The 27,259-nt window shown below is 37.0% G+C and overlaps 1 protein-coding gene across 1 annotated transcript in view; it reads right to left on the reverse strand.

Annotated features, from left to right (window-relative positions):
- Positions 1 to 40: 40 nt before the first annotated feature.
- LOC109050046 (afadin-like) overlaps positions 41 to 27,259 on the reverse strand; it is a 117,731-nt gene continuing 90,512 nt past the window's right edge. The window contains exons 26-36 of the mRNA XM_042778415.1: positions 21,750 to 21,815; positions 21,412 to 21,485; positions 20,360 to 20,478; positions 19,856 to 20,047; positions 19,669 to 19,757; positions 18,179 to 18,364; positions 16,056 to 17,168; positions 9,793 to 9,927; positions 7,441 to 7,750; positions 1,995 to 2,076; positions 41 to 1,235 (exon numbers count right to left, since the gene is read on the reverse strand). Coding sequence (XP_042634349.1) covers positions 1,079 to 1,235; positions 1,995 to 2,076; positions 7,441 to 7,750; positions 9,793 to 9,927; positions 16,056 to 17,168; positions 18,179 to 18,364; positions 19,669 to 19,757; positions 19,856 to 20,047; positions 20,360 to 20,478; positions 21,412 to 21,485; positions 21,750 to 21,815 — 2,523 coding nt within the window. The 3' untranslated portion in view covers positions 41 to 1,078. The remainder of the gene's footprint in view (positions 1,236 to 1,994; positions 2,077 to 7,440; positions 7,751 to 9,792; positions 9,928 to 16,055; positions 17,169 to 18,178; positions 18,365 to 19,668; positions 19,758 to 19,855; positions 20,048 to 20,359; positions 20,479 to 21,411; positions 21,486 to 21,749; positions 21,816 to 27,259) is intronic.

Genomic DNA, 27,259 nt, shown 5'->3' on the forward strand with positions numbered 1-27,259 from the left:
GTTTAATGCACAACCAAACAGCGGATAGTGGCCTGTTTTGTTTAAATCTCACGTTTGTCACTCATTCATCAAATTTAACCTGCCGACTCTATCCTGACTTATGAAAACAAACAAATCTGTCACTATGTCGAGAAGGTTCAAATAAATACCTGCTAATCAAAAGGCTCCTGCATCTCATTTCCACAAACCTCTTTATTTAAATCATATCTTTTTAACATTATACTACCATCACACTTTGCTTCACCAACATCAGCTGGCTACTGTCACACATCATCCGTTTCATTTAAACACAAAAACTAAACATTTTAGAAAAGTGGTAAACCTCAGCGCTCTTAAGGAATGACAGACTTGCAGACGGTGCAGTAAAATAATCAAGAAAAATGACTACATTCTCAAAGGAAATTCACAAATGGTGTCAAAAAGGTTATGAGAGCTCATGTCGGAGCAAAATTATTTGAACGTAGACACGAGATTGGCAGAAAGGTGCCTGAGTATCCATGAACGCGGAAGAACCAGCTGGAAAAATAAAAATAATAAACTTTGACAAAACAACGTGAGCCTCCTATATAAGTTTCGTTCACGCGCTACTGTTGAGTTGTTCAATAATATTCAAGGACCAATGCGGACCCCTGTTATGTACTCAGAGCTGTTTACATTGGTCTATTAAATCGGCACTTAACTTTCAAAAGAAAAATAGTGGAAAGATGTAGAAAGAGAATAAAATAACACCATAAAATATCCCACGTTACTGCCTATTAAAAAACAATTAAATGAGCGTCATTTTCTGAATAACATTTCATAAACAAAAATATACCCCCTTCATGTCATTTCAGTTTTCTTATTAATATAATTAAAAGAATTTACAGTGCTTTATTATAATATATCTTTTGAGGGAATTTAGGAATATCGTCTCTTATTGCAGCTAAATGATACTTAATCGTCCAGTTATTCAATAAAACCCAAAAAGAACATGTGGAAATGACTGGGAAGCCACAGCTGGATGTGTTTTGTGTGTGTGTTTTTTTTTTTTTCCAGGAATGGGTCACATATTGGCAATTAGTCCTACTAGGGCTCTTCACTACTGCTTTACGTTCAGCTCGTTCTCCAGTTCCATGAGCTTCCGGGACGCTTTCACTTTATTCGACACTTCCTTTCCCTTTGAGAAGAGTCTCTGGCGCTCCTTAAATGTCAGGCTTTCTGGAGCTCCTCCTATTGTGTTCTCCTGATCTGGGCCGCTGCAATTGAACAATCATTTGTTAGTTAATGCAGTATTCATATAAAAAATTCTCCTGAAAAGTGAAAATGCAATCATTTATCTATGCTGACGTCATTCCAAACTTGTACAACTTATTTTTGTGAAATACAAAAGGACAGAAAACGTATCAAAATTCATCCACTTCTGCATTTAAATATGTCACATCAAATTGTATCATGTCAGATTTGATGATGTAAAAAATCACTGACAGCAAAACCTGGTACAGAACTAAATTAAATGCAGAGTTCAAAGAGTTCAGATTTTACCTTGCACAAAGTTATTATATAGCATCAGAGGACTTGAAATACAGCACAAATATAGTCAAACGGACTACTTCTGTGGTACTTATAAGGTGTTTTTGTGTCATTTTTGAAGCTTGACAGTCCCAGTCCCCATTATACAAAAAGGATCTTCTGCTAAACATCATCTTCTGTGTTACTCAGTTGAAAAATCAAATTATGTACAGGTTTGGAACAACATGAAGGTCAGTAAATGACCTTGAACGTGTAAACAAAGCACAGATAAATGTCCTAAGTAGACGGGTTCTTCTTTATGTTTATATCTTCTATAAGCTGTGAGCTCAGAGTTTGATGAAGGGATAATGTTTGTGGAAGCTTACTGAAAAACACCATATCTTAAAATCCAACCCCTGCATGGCTTCTTTAGTTTATATGCATCATATAAGCACATACATTTTGAGTTTCAAGACACATTCAAGGTGCATGAGTGTGTTCCTCACCCTTTCGTCCACTTCTCTCGCGGGTCCTTGTAAATCTCTCCGGATCCTAGTCCTGTTGTGTTTCCAGTGTATGAATTAAATCCTGTTTTAATTTTGTCAAATGGTAAAAACAATGTGAATTTCACAAGAAACATCAATGTAATTTCAAGAGCGATTAGCAAGATAATTGCAAAAGCTGCTGGGCACATAATGGTGAACTGCATGTATATACATATATTTAAATTACATTTAAAGATGGTGAACTGCATGTATATACATATATTTAAATTACATTTAAAGTTGCTTAAAAAATGCTTTTGTCTTTTAATTAGTTTTTGTTGTTCATTTAAATAAAACTAAATGGCATTTTAGAAATATTACATGGAAAAACTTAAAAATTTTTTTACCTTGGCAAGTAATGAAATAAAATAAGTTTAATTACTGAAATTAAAGCTAAACAGAATAATTAAAAACAAAAACAAAACAAAAAAAATAATAAAAAAAAATAATTTGAAATAAAAAAAAATTGTCAACAAAAATGCTTTTGTCTTTTAATTAGTTTTTGTTGTTTTTAAATATTACTGTTTAGCTTTGTTTTTAAATTAGTTTTAATTTGAGTAGTTTTAGTACTCAATTTTTTTTTATTACAGTTACTTGCCAAGTTAACATTTATCATTTTTTAAAAAAGTTTTTCCAAGCAATATTTATTTTATTTCAATAACATAATTTCAAATTGATTTTCAACTGTTTTAGTTACCAATAACACATATTAATAATGTTAATAATTTAAGAACGTAATTTACATTTCTATATATGTACAGTATATAATTTAAGTTGACTTTAAACCCATACATCCCCATAGCATAGACACTTAAATCTATTCAACGTGCAGTTTAACCATACTGTTGGCCCAGCAACTTCTGTTTTCAACAGGACTCCACAGACCAGAAGCTGAACAGCGAGAAGAAAGCTGGTTTAGTTAGTGTTAAAGCATTCCAAAGCACACCTGACACGAGGTCTGTGGATCACAGGTCAAAGGTGGAGGTCAAGCACCAGCTGCTTCTAAACTTATTTCGGGTTGAGAAACATCTGTAAGTGAGACGCTTCCCAACTCTGCACAACTGGCCTGTACGCCAACCCCCACCACTGACCCACCGTAGGCATCGTCTGTGAGGCTCACGTGTCCTTGTGTCTGTCAGGGCGGAGGGACAGTCCGCACTGAACCACAGAACGGAAGTATGTTTCTAACCAATGGGGTGCAAGAGCACCGCCGCAATCCAAATGCATGTTGACGGTTTCATTGATTGACTGATAATGGAATGAGTTTGGGCCGGAGAAAGACACAAACACATTGACTTGTGAACCAAAAAAAAAACCTTCTCCACTGGTGACAACCAAGTACATCAAGAGCAAAACAGGACAGCTGGTGGTTTAGCCTAAAACAAGCAGCCAAAGAAAGAAAAGGTTTACGTTTTACGTTTTTTTAATTGTGTTTTTTGATTTATGAGCAAACTAAGATCTGTGGTTCACATTACTTTGAGACTTTCCTGTTTTGTTTTTTTTTCTATTAAAAATTACTCAGACCTCAAAAATGAATTTTGAAACCATTCTGTCCTACAGAAATTCAAGTTCTAACATAAGGTCTTACAATGATTCACCAAACACCTAAAGTCACATTTTTATAGTACAGTCCTTCATAAACTCTCAGAAAAATGTGTAATAAATTGTACCTTTAAGGGTACATCAGCTTGCTGAAATTTACTAAAATTGAAATGTGTTTTACCTTAAAGGTACAAAATGTTAATTTTTCCTTTTGTAAAAAACTTTTTACTGTTATTTATTTATTTTTTTCTCCAAAGTAATGTTGACCATATACCTTACCTTACTCATAAATCAAAAAATGCTTTCTAAAAACCCATGAAAAATTTCCATGGCAACTCAATAAAGCAGAAATTGAACATTAAAGGCTGAAAGTCCACAGCTTGTGATCCTTTTTGCTCAGAGACTTGGTGGTTCCAGAAGGTCGATGCACCTCCTCGGAGAAGGTGAGGGGAGGGGCTGTGGAATCCCATGATTCCATGCAGCCCAACGTGAGAGGAAGCAGGGGAGGGTGGGTGGAGCCAAGCAAATGATGATGGCAAACACATATAAAGACAGCAGACAGACAGAAGATAAGAGTGAGAACTACAACACAGCTGAAACCAAGCAAAATCAATACTGTCAACACTAAAGCTCTGTTCCATAACCTAGTGAGTTGCCTTTTAAGGTGACATATTAAGTGAGACGGAACCTCAAAAGTGACCTGTTTGAGGTGCTCTACATAGGCAGCAACTCACAAAGATACAATGCTAAGCTAACAATGTCATCTGATACACAACTCATATTATAAATAATTAATCTAGATTGATCTAAATTATTAATAATTTAATAATTTCTTATACATGTAAATAATAGATAAACAAAATAATAATGTGTTATGTATATGTACTTTAAAAATAATATTCTACATTGTTATTATTATATATGCTTATTAATTTATATATATTTTCAGCAATGAATGTAATATTTTAAGTAACATTTTACAATAAAAACTGTATTTAATACATATTATATACATAATATATATCATGATCTAAATGTTGCTTTGTATAACATTTGTCAGTAATTAAGGATTTTTTTTTTTTTTAATTCTTATTTATTATTAATATTTATCTACTGTAGACTTGTCCACCATGTTGGATTACATTCGATACTGCCTGAGAATTTGGCCAAAAAGAACCTGCAATGATTAACAGTTCCCTAAGTAGGCAGCTTACTAGGTTTTGGAACCGGGTGTAAATGTAGAGACAAAAATCAAAGGGTGTGTATGAAATATCTACTGTACAGTGCACTAGACTGGTGTCAACACATCACTAGTGTTTTGCTGACAGGCTGTTAGATTGAACGGGTTTTGGGTCCATGAGAGGCTTCAGCAGTGTTGCAGACAGGAATGAAGATGCTGATTTGGTAAGAGACGCATTAAGCAAAGCAGCAGCGATTGCAGTGGTTGATTCGTGGCTTGAAAAGTCTGAGCATGGAGGAATGCCGTGCTTTTGATTGGTTGATTAATGCAAAGTTAGTTCCTTGGTAAGCGTAAATGCAATTTTGATCACAACAGGCCCCAATGACATTAAGTGGGGGGGAAGCTTTGTGAAGATTACATGCAAGGTCAGATACACTGGGCATCCTTGTAAAACTGCTTTTGTTGCACATGACTGTTTAAAAGTTTCACATCTGATATGTTGCATAAGTTACTTTAAAAATAAGTAGGTACAGACAATTGCAAAATCTTAAAAAAGAAAATAAATACATAAAGTATGTGTGAAAAGGTTAAGCGAGGACTTAGTAACTACATTTTTTCCTCAATAATAAACTTTATAAAGGTAAAGGTTTAATAAAAAAAAAAAAAAATCAATGTCAATTTTTTTTTATTTAAATAGTATTTATATATATTTGTTCATATTTATATTAAAATATAATAATTATACAAATTATATAATGAAATTATGATGTTTACTTAATTTGAATATTTTAGCAAAATTCAAAGCTATGTGAAACTGATATAAAAAAATATTACTTTCATATACAAATATACTTTTAAAACATCAAATTTTTTCAAAACAGCTGAACTACATGCATTGAAGTAAAATGAACACTTGAGGGAGGCAAAACCCAAAAAAATATTTCAGAGTGACTGTCTGCACCAAGATTGTTAAAGGTCTCTGTGCTGCACAACAAATTCAGATGGCTTTTAAACAGTCAAGCACAAAAAAGCGCCTCATCCGACAGATCTTTTCCCCTTTGCCAGGTGTAAACAGGACTGAGGAGAGGTGCAGTGTTGAGCCCACCACTGCATGTAACAAGAAGCCAGTGTCTCGTTCCCTGAGCTGATAATGGACGGGCAGGCGTCTAGCTGCTGAGGCCCGGCCTGCCCCAAAGCAGATCACACACACATGAAACGGCTGGCAACACCAACAGTACTTGGACTGATTCTGGACCGCACAGTGAATCACAAGGTCTACTGACTGCTTGTACGGCTCTAGGATGATTCGAGGAAGAGGAATCAGGGAGAATAGGTGATCGGAAAACAAACAAACAAACGAACAAAAATCTAATTACTAATTAAAAGGAATATTCCAGGTTCAATACAAGTTAAGCTTAATCGACAGCAATTGTTGCATAAAACAAGTTAAAAATAAGAAATAAATCCATATATTTTCTTCATTTATTTATTAATTTGTTACTTAAATGAAGGTTAAAATGTTGTTCTGATTACTCAAGGCAAAGGTCTGGCACACTACTAACTGAACTCAATGTAAATGGGGATTATGTTATGGAATTATGTTAATTCTTTTAACAAGTATCGTTCAAAAGTTTGGGGCACTTAATTTAATGTTTTTTTATTTTTTTTTTTTTTTTTAAGAAGTCTCTTATACTCACCAAGGCTGTATTTATATGCTTGAAGCTACAGCAAAAACAGAAATATTGTGAAATATTATTGAAATTAATTATAATTTAAAATAATGGTTTTCTATTTGAATATATTTTAAAATGTAATATATTCCTGGGATGGCAAAGCTGAATTTTCTTCACACTTCACACGATCCTTCAGAAATCATTCTAATATGCTGATTGTATGCTTAAGATATATTTCTGATGATTAATGTTGACAACAGTTGAGCTTAGTATTTTTGTGGAGACAGCAATAAATGTTTTTCAGGATTAGTTAAAACAACATTTAATTGAAATATATATTTTTTAATATTATAAATGTCTTTATTGTCATTTTTGATCAATTTATGCATCGTTACTGAATAAAAGTATGTATTTCTTTTAAAAATTCCTTACTGACTCCAAACTTTTAAACGGAAGTCAATATTGTCTGTTAATCACACAGATGCTTTCAGTTAAGCTCAACTTGAACCTAGAAGATTCCCTGTAAAATGAGAAACAAAATAAATAAATGACAGAAACCAGGACATATGATTCGACTGATTGGCTTTGATACTACGTAAATTTACAGATAGAAATGTAGAGGGAATGTGGAAAATGGAGAGCGCTGAGTCTCCACTGAAAAACAGGAAAAGGAACAAACGAACACCAAAAAAAAAACTAAACCATGAAAACAAATGAACCAATAATAAATGGAGGATGAGCGGGCTGAGGTCGGGCCCTTTACTCTCCTCAGCGTCTCTACCTTTCGAGTTGGCTGATGGGATGAAGCTGGGTTTGGCGGGAGGGTGAGGGGGCTGCCCTGCCTTGGGAGCAGTACTGTTGGCATTGGCCGCTGCAGGCAGCTGGAATGAGTTGGACAGAAAGATGCCATCTGAGACAGGACGGGGCTTGCGTGCGGTTGGCGGCGGCTGGGGCTTTGGGGGGGGCGGAAGGTCACCATAGGACTTCCGGGTGGCTGATTGCTTAACCTGACCTGTTAGGCCTGCGTCCTCCTCATCCTCCTCCTCCTCATCATTGTACGAGACAAACTTGGCAGTGTAAATGGTGTCAGGGGAGGTGACCTGGGTTTTGAGGTAGGAGGTGTTTCTCTGAGGTGGGGGCGGAGGGGCACTGTTGTTGTTAGTGGCGGGGGTGCTTGAGGGAGAAGGGGGCTGGTAGTCCCGGGGTAGGGGGGGTCTGTACAGACCAGGCTCGTCTGGCGTCAGCAGCTTGCGCTCGGCTTCCTCGTGCTGCCGGCGCCGCTCTGCCTCCAGGCGGGTGTAGTACTCTTTCTCCTGTCTCCTCTGAAGGGGGGAAACATGGGAAGAGCTGGTTAGAGCTGCCCTTGCAAGCCTGCGCCGCTGCGAGGCCTGGGTCAAAGCTAACGGTACCCTGGCTAATGGATGCACCAATGTAGTAAAGCTACATTGTAGTAGAAGAAATGTGTTTGCTGATACGATGTAATGTGCTTCTGACTGAATCAAGTAGCTAAATCCTGCATTTGGGTAAAGTAAGCCATTGGTTTTATTTAACACTGCTACACTGCAAGCAAGCAATATCGTAACCTAGACATAAATCAACAGAGCTATCAATACTACAGTGCCACTGGTAGCATAGCGAGCTTTGTTGATTATTATGCGAGAAGTTTTCACGAGTTCAATCCACTTTGCAGCTTATTCTGGCCAGGAAATTTCAGATGTTTTGTTTTAATGTTCAGTTCAGAAGTGAGTTCATCTAAAATAGTCGACAACGCAAAAAATGGGCTGCTGTCAGGAAATGTAAAAAAATTTAATCAAAATTGAAATATTAAAAAAATGCATTTAATGAAACATAAAAAAGCCAATACAATTTCTAATGTAATTAAATATTTTAGAATCTGAATTAAGTGCATACGTGTTTAAACACTTTTAAAAGTACTTTGAAGATTTAAACCCAGTGATTAAACCTTCTTTATGAATGCAAACTGTATGAATGCAGTCTAGTTTAGTTGCATTGTGCTGCTTGCTTGCAGTGCAGACACTGTAAGACTTGCATTCGATTGTAAGCACACCAGATGGTGTTAAAGAGGTACAAGTCACTACAGCTGACAAATATGCTTGTTTCTAACGGGAATGGAAAGACTGGAGGTGTATGCTACTGTTACAAGCTCCAGTTGAAGGACTGGCTGGCATTTGGTGGTTTAACTTTAGAGAAAAACACCCAGTGGCTGGCTGCTCTGGTCTCTGTGCATGGATCCCCTGGGTTAGTATTGCGGTGGTGGGAATGTATCTTTTGAGAGCATGTGGAGGCAAAACACATGAGCTAGTTCAATCTTTGATGGCCTCCACGAAAACCAAGGCAGGCCCATTTCCAACAGCACTTCCAAGCAATGTTGTATGGAATTGCAATGCTCTCACAACAAAATGCTGGAGTGTTGTGTAAAGATCTGACATGTGACTCTCATGCGTTTCTTAGAAGGGGATGGAGATACATCACAAACACAAGAGAGAAAATGTTGTGAAGACATGCAGTTGGACATCACAAATGGGCTCTAAAATTACCAGTGGTCTGAAAATGACGCACACAGACACAAATAAAACTGGATGGTCACATAATGGTCACACAGTGGGACAATGTTGTGGTCACATTTTTAATTAATGAATGTAAATTCAGACCACTGGTAAACTGATGACCCGCTGAGGCATTCCAAAAGTTTAACACATGGGCGTTAAACAAACTTAATTTAGCCTCTGACAGTTAACGGATCATTCCTAACTCCAGAATTGCTGTTAACCTTATTATTATCAGCAAGTATAGGACTGTATATATACATAGATACACATTATTTTAAATTAAGCATACGGGGTTGTGATCTCATACAGTCTGACACATTAAGTATCAGCTGCTGTCTCCAATCACACCCACTTACAAGGTCGTGAGGAACCATCCACATGGAAATCAGGCAAAACCTTGAAAAAGCTTAGTGTTAGCATGAATAAACATGGCTGATCACATAGTTCTCCGTCAGGAAATTATGCCAAAAATTGATTTATACAGGTACAGAGACTGCTTTGAGAATCTACCCCAAAACAAAAGCAAGAACATCTCACTATAATTAGCCTGACTAATCAAAAGCAAGAGAACAGGTCTGAGATATTAAAATCTAACTGCTGTTGTTGTGACTTGCATTTAAAGCCTGGCTGAGGAAAAGATAATCTGCATCCCAAATAAAGTGTGTCTGCAATTGGCATATTACACAAAAACATATTTCTTGACTTTAAGTCGTTTATCATCAAAATCATCTTTATTGCATTTATCTACTTATAGAAAGTTCCTATATGTCGCTGGTCCGCTTCGATCTCAATACCTTCTCCTCGGCCTCTCGCCTGGCTCTCTCCTCCTCTCTCCAGTGTCTCTCCTCTTCCTGTTTGGCTCTCTCTTCTGCCTCACGCTTACGGATTTCCTCCAACTGCTGTTTCCGTCGTCGCTCCTCGTCCTGTAGCTGAGGTGCACAATGCATAATCAGGTTTAGAGGAAAACACTGGACCAGAGACATGATGGATTAGACTGACTGCAGGTCATGGTCCTAAATATAAATGATTGACTTAAACTAAACTGATCCTAAATTAAATTTATGACAGTTAGAAATCCAACCACAAATTTTGATGTCAATTTTAACCCTGGTTATAAAACTACTGATATATTTCAACTTAAATTTAAAACGAACCTAGAATAACTTGCACTTTCGCTCATAAGATTCGGGTCTGTACGATTTTTTGTTTTTATTTTTAACAAATTAATACTTTTATTCAGCAAGGATGCATTAAATTCATCAAAAGTGACAGTAAAGACATTTTTTAGTGTTACAAAATATTTCTATTTCTATTCTTCAAATTAATAATGTTCTTTTGAACCTGCTATTAAAAGCATCCGAAAAAAAATATCTCACTGTTTCGACAAAAATATTAAGCAGCACAACTGTTTTCAACATTGATGATAACACATTTTTTTCACCAAATCAGCAAATCATTTCTGAATTATCTGTGACACTGAAGACTGGAGTAATGATGCTGAAAATTCAGCTTTACCAACACAGGAATAAACTACTATTCAAATTATATTAAAATAGAAACCAGCTATTTTAAATTGCAATAATATTCCACAATAGTGATGTTTTTACGTTTTTTTTTTTTTAATTAAATAAATTGTGCCTTGGTTAGCATAAGTAACTTCTTTCAAAAACATTTAAAAAAAAACAAAAAAAACTTTTGAACAGTAGTGTAACAATTAACTTGTATGTAAAATTATAAACCTATATTCAAACCTAACACTAAACACAATATTAAGAAAAATAAAAAAAATTAAAATAACATGTAATATTAATTGAATGTTTACATTTAAAATGGTAACCTAGTTTAGACTACATTAGCAAACAATTTTCAATGGCCAACCTGAACAGGTACAAAACCTTATTTAATCTAGCCTGCTGTGGGGATTTGTAAAAAGGTGTTCTGTTCTGCTGAATTTTTTATCACACCAGTAAATTTGTCAATGTGGCCCCTGTAATGAGAGGCATCGTGCACTGCACACCATCACACAGAATCACATGCACATACACCGTTGCATGCAAAACAACTTACTGACCGAAATTCAATGCTTCTTCACTCTTTTAAAACATTCAAAAGTAATTCCAAACACCTCCATCAAACTTCAAACACAAGAATACATATACAATGCTCAACAGGTTAGGAAATACAAATCATGGCCATACACCTTTTCCCTCCAAAATCAGAAGGAAGTGGACATAAACAGAGACATGTCCAGTAGTCAGGATATGAGAAGAGGAAACCCAGCACAGAAAACCATGGAGAAACGCAGAGTAAATGAGCGGCAAAGCGTCAGGGTCAATACAGTGATGAGTGGAGTAGATGGAGAACCAGGAATGGTGATCACGACACGGAGATGAGGCCCACATGCAAGCAAGCTCAGGGCCGGAGAGACTGGGCTGGAAGAAAACATGCGCCAACCCACCCCTCATGATGACACTGCACTGAAACAACGGCTGCCGAAAACCTTCATCATGTTCTTCAAAGAAAAAGAGCTTCCAAACTGTTCTTTAGAATGAATTTGGTGGTTTTCTAGGTGCAAATGTTCTTGTCGAAGCTACCAGACACAAGGTTGCTGTCCTGTGCACATTTAAAGCTGAAGTGTGTAATTATTTTGATGTTAAATGAATAATAAATAAGGCTAAACTCAATTGACAGCATTTGTGGCATAATGCTGAGTACCTCTAAAACTTATTTCAACTTGTCCCTCTGTTTCAAAAACCTGGGTTACAGTGAGGCACTTACAATGGAAGTGAATGGGGCATTAAAATGGTCATGGTTTCAATAGTATTGTCACAAGACAAAAACAATGAGTTTTAACATAGTTTTAAAGTGGATTTTTTTTTACCTTTTCTGTTCATTTATATTGAATTTTACAGTCTTGTTACCATGAAAACACAATTCTATGAACCCGAAAATCATCATAAAAATGACAAGCCTTACAGATTAAATAATAGAAAAGTTTTAACTTAAGAAATGAAGTCATCTTATTAAATTATAAGTTTACTATATCTGCTTTTAAAGCCTTCAAAAAATGGACCAATTCATTTCTACTGTAAGTGCCTCACCTTTTTGCTTTTAAAAAAAATACAAATAAAACGAGGGATGAATCAAAATTATTATTTTAATAATTAAAAAAATAAGCATTTAAACTATTTTTTTTAAAAATGAGGGGTAAATTATTTTATTTATCTTAATTAAAACAATATTTTTAAAATGATATTTCAAGAAAATGAAGGGTGAGTAAATTATTTTCATTATCTTAATTATTTAATAATGAAGAATAATTCTTTAAATCATTTAAGACAATGAGATGCGAGTCTAAATTATTTTTTATTATCTTAATATTTAATTATCTTAATTCTTTTAATAATTGAGAAGGTTGATTTCTCTAATAAAGTAAAAATATTTTCAACCTCAACCGATGGTATGAGCTTGTGGTCAGCACTAACAGTTCGCCCAACCAATGGAAGATGGAAGCTAGTTTTAAATATAACTATGCATTCCATTTGGTGACACTGGCTTAGAAATGACACACTTTAGCTTTAAAAATGCATGTTCTGTGATGTCTTTCCTTAAGGATCCATTCAGCTCATTTTTACTTTTAGACATTGTTCTAAAGCAGCAGTTTTCCAGTGAAGCCTAATGAACATCCCAAGATGGAGTCCCGTTTTTTAAAAAGCGGTACATCTCTCTCTAAACAATACCCATGGGTAAAGAAGCTACCATGGCCAAATGAAGGGAGGGAGGTAGTAAACAAGAGGAGACACAGGTGGAGCCGAAACAGGAAGAGAGGCAAAGAGCTTAAAGAACATACCAAGTCTAGTACAGAGATTGCTGGAACAGCAGTCTGCTGCAGGAGAAAAAAAAACATACAGAGCAACCAAAGGGGTGGGAGAGAGAGAATAATTAAAGAAGTAAGAAATAAAGAAAAGGAGGGGATTTCGAAAAGATAAAAGTAAAAGAAAAAAAAAAATACACTGGCGCAGTGGGCCGGGACGCAGTGATGTGCTGCCAGGAACATTCCAGGGCAGTATGGGTCTGATTAGCGCCAGCGGTTCACTTCCCTTCCACAAACATTTGAGCTGGTGAAGAATTTCCCCATCATCCCACATCCCCCCCACTGAAGCACTGGCAATATTTTTCCTTCAAACACACAGGATTGTGTTGACCTTCCCTTAGACGGCTCGACCTGCCAACTCCTCAGAGATGGAGCGATATCAAAGCCAGCTTCCAGCAGTGTGCTACACTCAGCAGACTCTCAGGTGGAGGCTATGCTTTGCATGACAGCTGCTACAGCAGGTGTTGGAGGAAAGAACGTTAGAGGGGGCTGAAATTTGTGCCTGCACTGAAAGTCTCACAGACTTGGAAAGCACAAGGAAGCTGTTTGGAAATGCTGCACACATTCCAGCCCTCCAAGAAGTCAAGAGCATGAATTAAACTGCATCAAACTTTCATGTTTTGACATGAGAAGCCCATTACAGGCTGTGACACAGATTAAGCCTTTAGTGACTAAAAGGGCTAGGTGATACATCCAATATTTATTATACACTGTACATTATAAATTTCTTAGAGATATGAAAAAATAGCCATTTGAATATTCAATACATATAGCCATTATGCATGCTAAAAGTTACAACACATCTTAATGGCAAATAATTTCATTCGAAAGGCATATTTCAATGATTTGTTAGTCATCATTCAAAAATGTTGAAAGTTATATTAAATACATTAAAAAAATTATTAATTTAAAAAGGTGTAGTAAAATGTATTAAAATAATACATATATAAATGTCATTTTAGAAAATACATAATAGATACATTTTGCTTACTATGTATCATTATTTTGGGGTATAAAAATAAATATATATATATATATATTATATTTTATACAAGATATCTTAAGCTGTATATTGGTGTAATTTATATATATATATATGTGCTGAAATAAAATTTTATTGTATAATTTTTGTATTTTTGAAGCCTAGTTATTTTCATTACCAATATTTTTTGTCTGAGTGATTTTCCGTGCTTTGTTTTGATTTCAACCAATTTGCTACAGAAATAAAATGTGGTTATTAAAAAATAATAATAATAATAAATTGTATTTACATTTTTTGTATCACCCAACCCTAGTTACTAGCAAAATCAATGGTCTTAATTCTCCACCCTGCTCAGAGACGAGACTTAATATGCGCCTGAAAAGGCCTTGCATGTAAACAAAATATGGTCATGTCTTGTTAGAGACTGTTAGCACATTTCAAATGATCCTGATTCTGATCCTAATGTAAGTGGTTGGTTAGCCAGTAACTACATGTCAGAATGTCAGATTCCATCACTGATTTGTTTTTAGAAGTTAAATGAATATTTCATTTTAAATGGCAGATGAGATCAGGAGAGATGTACTGATCTGGACGAGGCAGGTTGATGCTGGTGCAAGCAGTGGAATCGGGTCCAGTGCTTGGCATCGGAAAGCCCTGCTCCTCCCCTCCATCAGCGCGCATTATATATATACATATGCATCAGCAGTGCAGCATGGAAAAGCAATGACATTGGCATGTTGCAGGAGCACATTGCAAAACATTCATTATAACAGTGGAGACTAAAGCATCACACAGGGAATCCCAGGTTAGTTGTTAAGTTGTTCCATCACCAGTCTGTCCTGCAAAAGTATACGAAACATACAAAAAAAAGAGACCTGCACTAGACTTCAAACAGCACCGCAGAAGTTTATAACTAACTTAAATGATGCAATCTCTCCAGCAACGGGAAAATTCAACTGTACTCAAGTAAGACTAGTTGTTTTGAAAATCTCCTGACTCTTTTGAGTCTTTCCAAAGCAGGTGAAAAACTAAATTAATGCTCAATCGTCTGTGTAAGCATGGAGAAACCATTCATCAAGCTAACACTTAAAATACTTAAAGTCAACATGATAGGCATTACAACCCATTTTACTTGATTGTATCCATTAGGATATGGCTTATTTGACTGAAAAAAGTAGTGGGTGCTACATATCAAAATAAATCCTGATGTATCCTAACATTTAAAAGTTTGGGGTCAGTAAGACTTTTTAGAAATTAATACTTTTATTAAGAAAGGATGCATTAAGTTACACTAAAATGTACAATACACTGTTCATGATTGTAAAGTATGTTTTATTTGATTTGATTGTGTTTGTTTTGTTATTTATATTATTATTTTTATTTTTATAATAATAATAAGCAGCATAACTGTTTTCAACATTGAAAATAATGATAAATATTTCTTGAGCAGCAAATTAACATATTAGAATGATATCTGAAGGATCATGTGACACTGAAGACTGGAGTAATGATGCTGAAAATTCAGCTTGCATCACAGGAATAAATTATATTTTAAAATATATTACAATAGAAAATAGTTATTTTGAATTGTAATAACATTTCAAAATATTACTGTTTTTACTTGTTTTTTTTTTTTACTCTTATATAATAAATAAATAAATAAAAAATTCGCACAGACCCCAAACGTTTGAACAGTAGTGAATCTAATGTTTTTTTTTTTTAACCAAGGAATTTCCATCATTTTCCAACTGATTGTGATTTCTAAATAAGCAAATGCACTCACAAAGTAGTTTTTCCTGACAAAATACTTTAGATCTGAGTATAACTAGAGCAATTTCTATTTAATAAAGATGACACTTTAAGATGTTATTTATTTCACTGAATTGTCCAGACCTGGGATCACAATTTTAAATGTTCTGTCGTTGGAAACACTGGAACCCTGTGTATTTCATTACCATTAAATCAGCAATTAGCAAATACTGTATGTTTCACTATAGCTTACTATGCAGTGACAACTACTATACCATTTGTAGGTTAGCTACTGGTCGGTTTCAGATGTGGAATAAGTTTTGATGAAAAATTATAAAGACTTTTTTGAATAAACCATTGAGTAAATGGGGTCAGTTTTGATTTCATGTTGACTTTAACTGTTAATATCCACACATTAATCTCTAGCTATCCCACTTCCCATGTCTGCTCACCCGTGCTCTCTTCTCAGCCTCCAGTCTCTGCATAATTAGCGTGGTGTCTACATCTTCGTCATCCTCCTCCTCCTCATCCTCCTCGTTCTGCTTGGACTCCTGCAGTCTCTTCTGGAACTGCCACTCCAGCATGAGCTTGCGCAGACGGTCATTCTCCTCGGCTGTGCGTTCGGGTTTGGCCTGAAGGTCCTGGATCTCCTTGTCCAGGAGGTCCACGATGTGAAGCTGCTGCTGCTTCTCCAGTTTCTCACGGGCATCCCTCTTCCAGGGGTCAGGCGACAGGCTGTCACTGGCGGACAGTTCCTCCTTGCTGATGGTGATGTATTGCAAGTCACGTCTTTCTATGGTGCGTGGCTGTTGCTGGGGCAAGAGGTCACGTATTACTGTGTCCTGTGGCGGCTGGCGGGGAAGGCTGGATAGCTTGTCGGGTCGAGCGGGTTGTGGCTGTGGTGGTTGGGAAGGCTGGACCGGGGGAAGGTACGGTTGGGGCACCTGCATGGGGAGCTGTGAATGGGGCATCTGTTGGTGCTGAGGGGCGGGCGGCAGTGGACCATGCTGGTTGTTGTGCATGACTGGGCCTGGAGGATTGCGAATCTGCACCAACTTCCGCTCCTGGTCTCTTCTCTTTCTCTCTCGCTCCTCTTCAAGCCTGGCCTTCTCCTTCTCATACCAGCGCTGTTGCTCCTCGCGTTTCTTGCGGTCGGCCGTGGCCGCAGCAGCTGCTGCCTGTTGCTGTGTAACGGAGGGTGGTGGAGGAAGCGGCAGGTCTGTTTGCGGCTCGTAGTCATAGTGCGCAGGCGGAGGAGGAGGAGGAGGTGGAAGATCTGAACGGGAAGGTTGGGAGACGCCCACGGGGCCGGAGTTGGGTATTGGGGTCTTCCAGCGGCCAGGGCCACTCTTGTGATTGCCTTGGATCCTGGAGCCAGAGGATGATGAGTAGTTGAGGTGTTCTTGGCTTGATGTGCTGGACTCCACCGAGGAGGACATCTGGTGGTTCCAGTGCTCGCCTCCGCCTCGCTGGTACTGCAGGGGCATCAGGTCTTCTTGGCGCAGGTGTTCACCTGGGTACCCGCCCGGCATGTCGCACAACTCCTCCTGAGAGCGAGCAACCTGCTAGCAGGGCACAATGACACAGCAGTGAGACAAATATTTATGCAAAAATGTGACATATTTGTTATGTTTGTTGCTCATAACCTTAAAAAGCTTGTAAAAACTATACTTAAAATAGGCCCAAATTTAATAGATAAACCAAACTGAAAACTAGACAAATAATTAAATAAATAAATATGATAAATTCTTGAATCAATAAATTTGATTTGTTAATTGAATTTTAATTTGTGAAGTACTTTTTAATGATTAGTTTGTTTGTATTGATTTGTTTTACTGTTTTGATTTATTATACAATTCACATTAAATTTTTATATGATAATCTGATCCTAAATCTGATCATAATTTGGATTCAAATAGACATTTTGGCAAAGCATATTAGAAAGAGATAATACACACTGCCCTTAAAAAGCTTATGGTAGACAGTATTTTTATTTTATTTTGTGATGTTCTTAAAAAAAGTACCGTAGGCTCACAAAGGGTGCATTCAATTGATCAAAAATACAATAAAGAAAATGTAATATTGTGAAATATTATTACAATTTAAAGTAACTGCTTTTTATATTAAAATATCTTAAAATGTAATTTAATCCTGTGATGCTAAGCTGTATTTTCAGCAGCCATTACTTCAGTCTTCAGTAAATTTTGTTTTAAAGATTCTTTGATGAATAGAAACTTCAAAAGATCATAATTTATATGAAACAGAAATCTTCTGTATCATAATAAAGGTCTTTACTGTCACTTTTGATCAATTTAATGCATCCTTACTGAATACAAGCAGTATTTTTTTTCCCCAAGAAATCTTACTGACCCCAAATTTTTTAATGGAAGAGTACATTATACAAACATAGGATACTATACATGATCTTACTAATAAATAAATAGACATGAAATAATCTACAATTACTGTACAGTTAGTGTGCTAGTGGTTGAAAAATACTGTGGTACTGCCAGTGTTTTGTGTCGACTGTGGCACCAGCACCATTCACATGCATTCTCTTCCTAAAAAGGCTAACCTGCATAGCCATGCTGTTGTTAGAGTGGTTATCCATAGGGGGGAGAGGCTCCAGTTCGTTGTTTTGCCAGGGCTGGCCAGGGCCCATCCTGTCCTGAGATTTGGAGGCTGGGAAGGTGAAGTATTCCCTTTGGTATGTCTGAGTGGGGATCGGATATGCCTCTGGACGGGGTGGTGAGGGCTCCTCCTATGGGACAAACAGGGTAAAGACAGATTAGACTAAGTTGGGACAGTCTAAATTCACTTTCGATCTCTTTTTAGTGTATTATTATTGATTACAGAAACTAGTAGAAGAGTTTGCATGTATGTGTATAAGTCAATGAGAATCAAGGAGTGTGGATCAAAGAGTGATTGGCCAATCAGAATGTGGTTACAGATTTATTTATAGGAATTAATTAAAAAAGTGTAAAGATTAAGGTTTTTATTTTGATGGTTTTTATTAGGCTTCTATTAGGCTGTGGTTTTAGAGTCAAAAAAACATGTTCTAGTATGTGTTTGGATTTGAGAGTTTCTGGTGATTTAATTAAAACCATAGGAGGCCTCACTGAAAAAGACAACTGCATTACAATATCTGAAAGAGCAACACATTTCAGCGTTAACTATTCTCATGTGCTTCTGGATATAAGGAAGTAACACATTAAAAAAGGTGGCACTACTAACTTATCTACATATTTCAGTGGTGTGTCACTAAATCAGCAGTTTACAAAAATGTTTATCTTCTCTAGCAATGATTCATTTTTCCAGTTAATTGTGTAGCATGACAAAACGCTACAATTCACTGTTGGTTTGGTTCAAAAGGTTCACTGCGGTTTGTTAAAGTCACTCAACATTGTTCCCAGAACTCCAATGAAGCAATTTTACGCCCCCTTTTTTTTCTAGCAAAATATATTTTTAGTCAAACACTGATATTTATAACTGTTTTCAATTGAGTTGTAAAGTGTAGAGTGTAAGTTGCTGTTATTTTCCCCCAAAACAGCCTCAATGCAGCAGAAGTAGCCACTTTTTCTTAATGACTTTGTAAATAACTTACTACAAATAGGAATCGTAAGGAATTTATTAAATTAAATTGTATGTACCAGTATTTGTTTGATTTACTTAAAAGAACCAGCTCATAAAAGTAATTTGCTTGGGAATTGGTTAAACTAGTGTACACTTGTAATGTTGTATGGTTTTATTCAGTAAAAAGAATCAACTCATAAGACTCATCCATTTGGAAAATGGTTGGACTATAGTTTTCATATGGTATGTTTCTGAATCGTTAAAAATAATAATTTCAATCATAAGCATTTTGTTTCAGTTTTCAAGTTTTTGGTTCAGTCATTTGTCTTATTCGTTCAGAAATGAGTTGGACAACACAGGTTGCACTGTAGATTCAATACCAGTGTTGCTAAACAGCAGTGCTAGAAACTCTCTTAATTCACTAAGGAAAGAGAGTTTTAGCACACACATTCAACATTCATTATAGAGGTGCCGATGATTGTGTGTACTCACATCAGGGCAGAGGTTACCCGTCGAGACCGAAGTGATCTTTCCTGGGGCTCCAGGATAAACAGGCTTCCCACCCGGACTTTGGGCCTGGTCTTTAGGGGGAAAAAAATGCATATTATTACTATAATGTCAGCACTTGAAAATGAGCCATACTGATAAATGTGCCAAGCGTTTGAAGTGGCACACTTACTAGCCACATTTGGGCTGGAGCGGTGGTCTGCACGGTTCTTCAACAACCTGTCCTCCTTCTTTGGTTCAGGATAAGTGTCCCACGTTTCCTGGGGGCTCTCAGGCGAGCCGTTCTGCACAGAGTTGTTGTAGAGCTCAAAGCCCTCGCTCTTTGGTCTCATCTTTCCCTTGTCTCCACGTCCACGGTCTGATGCTGCAGAGATGAAAAAGAGGCTTGAATTAGACTAAATTCAGCACTGGGAAAGTGCCAATCTCTATGTAATGGGGGAAATCACCCAAAATGCACTAATTCACACTACCAGACACATGTCGAAAGCATTTATATTTAATGCAAGTCTTGAACCATTTTGTGTGTAAGGGGAAACACTGTGGGTGCCAGATCCACCACATTTCCTCCTCTTTAAAGAATTAGTCACACTAGCACGCCGTGCGGCAGCCGCTGATATTTTTTAAGCAGAATACTGCAACTCCCAAAAGCAATCCAGTTAGTGCCGCTGTTGCTTACCGCGGGGCATCATGGGGGACGGCTGGCTGAGGAGTGTGGCCAGACCATGGTAAATGGCTCCCTGTTTGGCCACCTCCAGTGTTACGACCGAGCCGGTTCGTGTCATCAATTCCGCCGCCCTACAAGACAGAGACATCTGAGCAAAACACACAAAACTGCAGACTATGATGAATGAATTTCAAGTTCAAAGCATTATTTGTGCAATCCCACAACCCCATGAGAGATTATTTAAAGGGACTAATCTCATAGAATGTCTGTTTGGATTTGCCGTCAGCTAACTGTAAACAAAGAGACGGAGGCTGGAAAGAATCCCAAAGGCAATTTAAGTTGTGTGTCCATTCACAAGGCTTTTGAGCCATATGCTTCTCATTTAACTCAAATCCACAGATGTAAGAGTTTCATCAATTCCACCACTTCTCAAAACTACAAGTATAAATGCAATTTTTCTGACAGAAATGAGAATGCTGTTTAAGCAGTTTCGACTTTGCAAACAAAAGGTGCTTTGTACTACACAGATTAATGGCTGAAAATGTTGAACTAGGAATAACGATGCTTGCAAGTCAAATCCAGAATAATAACATGACAAACAACTGTCAGAAATGTAACTTCTCCATGAAAGGGCAATATTTGTCACTTTTCAGAAGCATTTCTTATTTTAAAGAGTGCATATTTTTGTAAAAGCATATAAAAATTAATGTCTTTTATCATGCCAAATAATTCAGTAATCCCAATTATGAGACCCAGAACTTATTCAAATGTTAAATTTCAGGGGCATTTTAATGGTGTTTTTACCTGACTATGTTCTAAAGACCAAGAGACGTCAGTCATATTTTGTACACATATACATATTTAATTATATATATTAAGACACAGTCTTTGCTTATGTGGCATAATGAAATGATTTTAGCATGCAATCCTTTTGTTTATTTAACTGAGATGCTCATCTTCTTCGATGTAGCTGGAAATTGCATGCTTTACCTGTAAGTCCATTTCAAATTTATTTAAATCCCATTCTACAGACATCATTAAAGGCCCAAATGCTACAGAATTACCTCTCTTGTGAGAGGCCGACCAGACTTCGTCCATCCACGCTGAGCAACTGGTCTCCAGCAGCCAGACGCCCATCCTAAAAAGAAACATTCAAAAACAAGACTCAAACAGTCATTGAGCAGCAAGGTTGAACTAGATTTTTACTTTTTATGAAGAAAAAAAGATTTTTTTTTTTTTTACAGATTTTACAGCTTCAACTCCAAAAAAAGCACTGAGTACTATCAATAACACTAGTAAGTATGAGAAATCACACTTAGTGGTTTCTGAAGAAATGAGGTCACAGCATCTGCATTTGCCCATAAAGAACATCACAATATAAACCAAACCAAACCGAACTCACCATGTCTGCCGCACCTCCTTTAACAACAGACTTGATGTAAATGCCGAGTTTGTCCTGTCCGGCACCCTAAAAAACACAAAAGAAAGATTATTAGCACTCTGGGAAAGATCTAAATGTCATTTACAGGCTCCACTAGTTCCGCTGTGGAAACTGCTGGACGACGAAACCAGGCATTCATTCATGAAAGACTATAAATCTAGAGCCAGCAGTGAACAGATTCAAATAAATAAACTCATTCATAAATTCAGAGCAGATCTGAAGTAGTTTTTGTTCAAACTAGCCATGATTAACCCTCTCAAAATTCTTCATCCTATATCCCGGGTCAGAGGTCATCATCTGACACGGGCCATCTGGCTGCTGGACTGTGCACCCATTGAGAAATCAGCTTGACCTAAATGCAACTGCATGCTAGAGAAGCATCTTTCAAAATAAAATCTAGTAATTAACTTAAGATAAAACAATGCATTCATTGAAGCACTTCCTGTAGACTTGAAACAGTAATGCCATACAAGTTTCACCACTCAAACATAACATTTCTAACACGTAATGCTCCATAACTCTGAGTTAAATGGTCTGTTCAAAGCTTTAAGCTGACGGAGCCCACTGACATGAGCTTTAAAGTGGTTAGTTTAAGAACTGCGGTTTCAAGTTTGTATCATTTTTAATTTTTTTTCCAATGGCTGGATTTGCTATTTGAGCAAGCAAATACCCCAAATCCCCTGGCTACTGCCAAAGGTTCTATTTGAAGGGGATCATGCTAAAAATTAACTATAAAAATGTGAGGTCTGTATTACATTCCCAGCATCTCAGCTGTTTTCTCATACAGAAACACAAACTGCTCATACTCGTCCACCTGACAAATCCTCACATCTGCACAAATATAGCAAAACCAGCACTGTGACCTAAATGCAATTTTTTGTCTTAGGACCTTGTTACAAGAAAAGAGAAAATTCAATACTTCACTCCTTTGTGCATATTTTAGTTAATAAAAACACATAAAACACAAAAGAACCAACCATGTTTTATGTGAAACCAGGTGGAAAGTGTCTAGAGGCACCATATTTGAATATGCACAATTTGAAATATTTTAACCTAATAAATATCTGTTGTTGTACAGAAACCTATTCTATGATTTGAGAAGACTTAAAAGTGTAGAGACAGTAAGATTTAGTTTTTGTTTCTTTTGTTCAAAAAATTCATCAAAAATGACAGTAAAGAAAAATCAATATTTTAAAACAGAAAACAGTTATGTTAAATTGCAATATTAATATTTGTGTTTCTGATTAAATAAATGCAGCCTTGGTGGGCATAAGAGACGTCTTTCAAAAGCATTATAATAAAACCTACTCTACCCCAAACATTTGAACGGTACATATAGCGCACAAATCATATGGACTACTTTAAAGCAGTGTTTTTACTCATTTCTGGAGCTTGACAAACCCAGACCCCACCCACTTTCACTGTACAAAAAAAGAGCTAAATAACTGCACTTTGAAATGGAAACATGAAAGAATTGCTACTTTAAAAGTCAACATACGTCTTCTCCTTCAACAGTAAAGTATGTACTTCTAAATTCCCGGGCCAGATCTCTAAAAGTCCATGCCATACTCCAAATTATGCTTTTATGGTCATAACAAACCATTACTAAATGGCACACCACCCAAGTCTACAACATTCTCCACGTGCAGGTGCAGACTGAGCCCGCTGGATCTGGTTTTTCCTTCGGTTTATGGAAAACCCATTCTGCTCAACACACGAATGCCATGTTCCGTTGACATTTACCATACATTGCTGCGGTTGTATGCTGTTTTTAGCCTCACATATTCACACACCTCAGATGTCAATAACAATCTACCTTGTGCACCTGTTTTGGCCGTCAATGGAGTACGATGTCAATTGGTTTCAAATGGTGAAGTAACAGCTACTACGTGGCTCATTCTGAAATAGTCTCTCAAATAGTTCTATTAGACACTGATGAGATAGTCCTTCATAAGATGCAATGTGAAATTTGATTTGAATGTGCACTACATTGCTCAGAACCTGAGCATTAAAAGAAGCTGACCAGAAGCAATGGATCGAGAAACCCAGTAACAGAATCTGCCTGGGAAACAGCAACGTCTTTTATTCTGCCATCTGAAATAAAGCCAATGTTAGCCACAGACCCCCATAACCCACTCACATTACACTGGCATAAACACACCCTACAATTCAAACACAGCCGTAACCTGAACACCACAGGAATAACACTCAGAAATCTCAGTTAACTTTCAGGACTTAACCACAAATATAAGAAAAATATCAACATGTACTGTGTGCTAACAGGCCTCTAAAATGCATGAGGTCATGCCAGTTATAAAGCAATCAGCCAAACTCAATTTTAACATTCTTTACGGTCTAAAAAAGTAAAAAAGCACCAGTTCCACAGAACCTACAGCATTAAATCAAGGGTGGGGTCACCAAATACAGATAGATCAGAAATTTGCATGCACATCACATTCAAAAGACAATAACACCATCAAAATGCTACAAAACCAGTCTACTGCGAGAACAGGTGATGAAATAAGGAAAACAGTAATGGAAAAATATGCAATCATGTGTAAAAACTACCTACCGCTATGTGCGCTGATGACTAACAAGTAACTTCTTTCCTGTATGTTGTGAGGGTGATATGATATGATCCTGGACAATGGTCCCTCCTCATAGGGAGTATACACAACAAATGGGGTGGGGGTATTCCGAAGGACCGGCGGGAATACTAACCAAGTTGTTCATTGTTATTCTTGTTAGTTCACAATACTTTATATTTATTATTTATGAATTCAAATATATTTTTTTTAAATCGTTACATACATTTTTATTTTATTGACAAATTCGAAAAATCGTTTTTTACAGTGTAGATAAATACATATATGCTGTAAAAGTGTTTTTCACCTAAAGCATTAAGTAATGTTAATAAACTGAACTTTATTTTAAAGTGTTTATTTTAAAGTCTATTTCTGAAGTGTTGTGCTTAGTATCAAATATGTTCTGACTGGCTGTGGTTGTCACACTGCACAATAGATTTCCTTATGGATTTAGCATCATTTAGTATCATTTCATAGTATCATTTCACAAACAAGAAAACAAACAAAAACATTGGAAATCTGCCGCACACCATCATCGGCCAGAAATTCTGCTTATGCCATTTCACAAGTGGCATCAAGGCCTTCAACACACACACATTATACCTAATGCAACACACTGGACACTGAGTGCCTAATATCAAGTAAATAAACTGAAATAGAGATAAATAGAGATATGCCAATCTTGTGCATGTGAGCCGCTTCTCATCTGCTGAAAGGTCTCAACTTGTCTGAGAGAGATACATGTCGCCTGGCAAAGCTCAAAAGCTCTGATTAGACTCTGAAAGTACGTATTACGCTGTGATGAGAAACAACCATTCTAAAACCAGTCTCTCCACATTAAAGAGTGAACCTGCGGTGAAAGACAGATGAGAAGTCCTGAGGTTGAGCTTTGAGGCAGGGCGGTTTCCATGCCGTCTGAACACGTCTGATGCAGGAGTCTCGTGCACACCTAGTGGGAGATCAACTCGGCTGACCTTCCCTCAGGAAACATGGGTTAAACTACTTTGATCAAAGCCTGGCACGCATAACATGAAATGGAGTAAGGTCTATAAAAGCCACTGATAAAAACCAGATGCATGTTAACAAAAGAACTAATTTCTACTGTTTTTAAAACAAGGGGTGAGGTGATACTGGCACAGAGGTCATTACTGTGTGCTGGAAGGCTAAAGAAGTCAATTCTACTTAGGATAGGGCTTGTTTCTTTCTAAAAAAAAAAAACGTAGACTGTAAGCAACTGAAGAATGTATTTGAAATCCTTTCATTGAGAAGACTGTCATTAAATTTACTGAGTCTCTCTCTTTTAAAGTTTATTATTTCCTGTGACAACCAAATAATCATTGGCAGAGCACTCAAAACACTCCATGCAAGTACACAAGCACAAAATCTCATTTAACATGTTGTTGCATTAACAAAATGAGAACATTATTCATTAAAACACAAATGTGTGTTACATTCTCAGAGTTGCTGCAAGGGGGCACTAGTGCAAATTGTCTTCCATGGTCACTCTTCCATGGGCAACTTGAAATGTATAAAACTTAAGACAAACTTTCAATGCTACTGTAGCTCAAGATCTGAGGGTAGATTTTAACAATAGAAAAGACAGATAGAACGATAGATGGAAAAACAGATAGATCAAAAGACATAAGACAGATAGACAAAACAATAAAACACAGATAGACAGCTAAATAGATGGTCTGATATAAAAATGATAGAACAACACAGACAGAAAGATGAAATGATAGACGACAGACTTAAAAATGAGAGACATAACAGACAGATACGTAAATGTATAATTGATAAGACAGATATACAGTACAGACAGATAGCTAGATATTCCTCTCTGTATAATCAAATTAATATGTCAGGTGTTACAACAAAACAACACCTTACTTGTGAGTTCAACACCCATTGCGTAAGTGTGTGTCGCTGAGCGTGTGGTGTGGGATGGATTGTGTTCTAGCTGTGGTTGTTTCCACGCTCATCTTTCCAGGGACACTGTCAGGAGCACAGCTCAAAGACAATTATAATGTCTGTGCAGCTAATAGACGTCAAATGTGAGTATTTGAACACATCATGTGTTGTAAATAATATTTTACAGGAGCTAAATGCCTCATAAGCAAAAATAGAAACCGTTATCCATGCAGGCTTCTTCACAGCAGCAGATTATTTGCCTTTCAGTGTGTCAAGAGGGTAAAGGTCAGTAAACTTGGGGATGAACTGAGTCTGTTTACTTGAGGCCTAGCGAGAACTTCTTCACACGCAATGGGACACTACAAAAAACACAGTTCAAACACATATTTACCCCACAAGCTGCTGTCAGGCAGAGTCGGCATGCAAAAACATGCGTGCATCTGCAGTTCAGACATTAGACATTTAAATGAAGATGTTAAAGTCTGAAGGTGTTCACTGATAACAGTACTTGGAGCAGATTCTCAAACCACAGAACTCAGTTTCCTTTGAAGCTCCTAAAACCACATGGAAGCAAGCAAACAAAGTCTACAGCTTCGAGGTCCCACCCTGATGCTTCCTGTCCACGGAAAAGCTTCCCAAAGCTGCCAGTGCAAATACAGGAAATTGGAAACCCAGCTTAGGCAAGATGAGTGCCTTGCAAAAGAGGTAGAATTGAACTTTAATCTTCACACCCCCACTTCAGTCTTCAGGGAGCTGCACGTGTAAGCCTAAACGATCAAGTGTAATTTGTTAACAGTCCCAGGGAGTCAAGGCAGTGCCTGACCTCTGACTGAGATGATGGAGTCCACGGGGCACTAGTAAAACAGAAAATACATCTATTCACTGAAACTTGACCCGCCACCATCATTTCCTGCCCCGATTAATCCCCCACAACAAACACAGCAGTCAGGAAAAAACAGCCAGGACAGTAGTTTG

The sequence above is a fragment of the Cyprinus carpio genome, chromosome A20 (genome assembly GCF_018340385.1).
Source record: "Cyprinus carpio isolate SPL01 chromosome A20, ASM1834038v1, whole genome shotgun sequence".
Classification (NCBI taxonomy): Eukaryota; Metazoa; Chordata; class Actinopteri; order Cypriniformes; family Cyprinidae; genus Cyprinus; species Cyprinus carpio.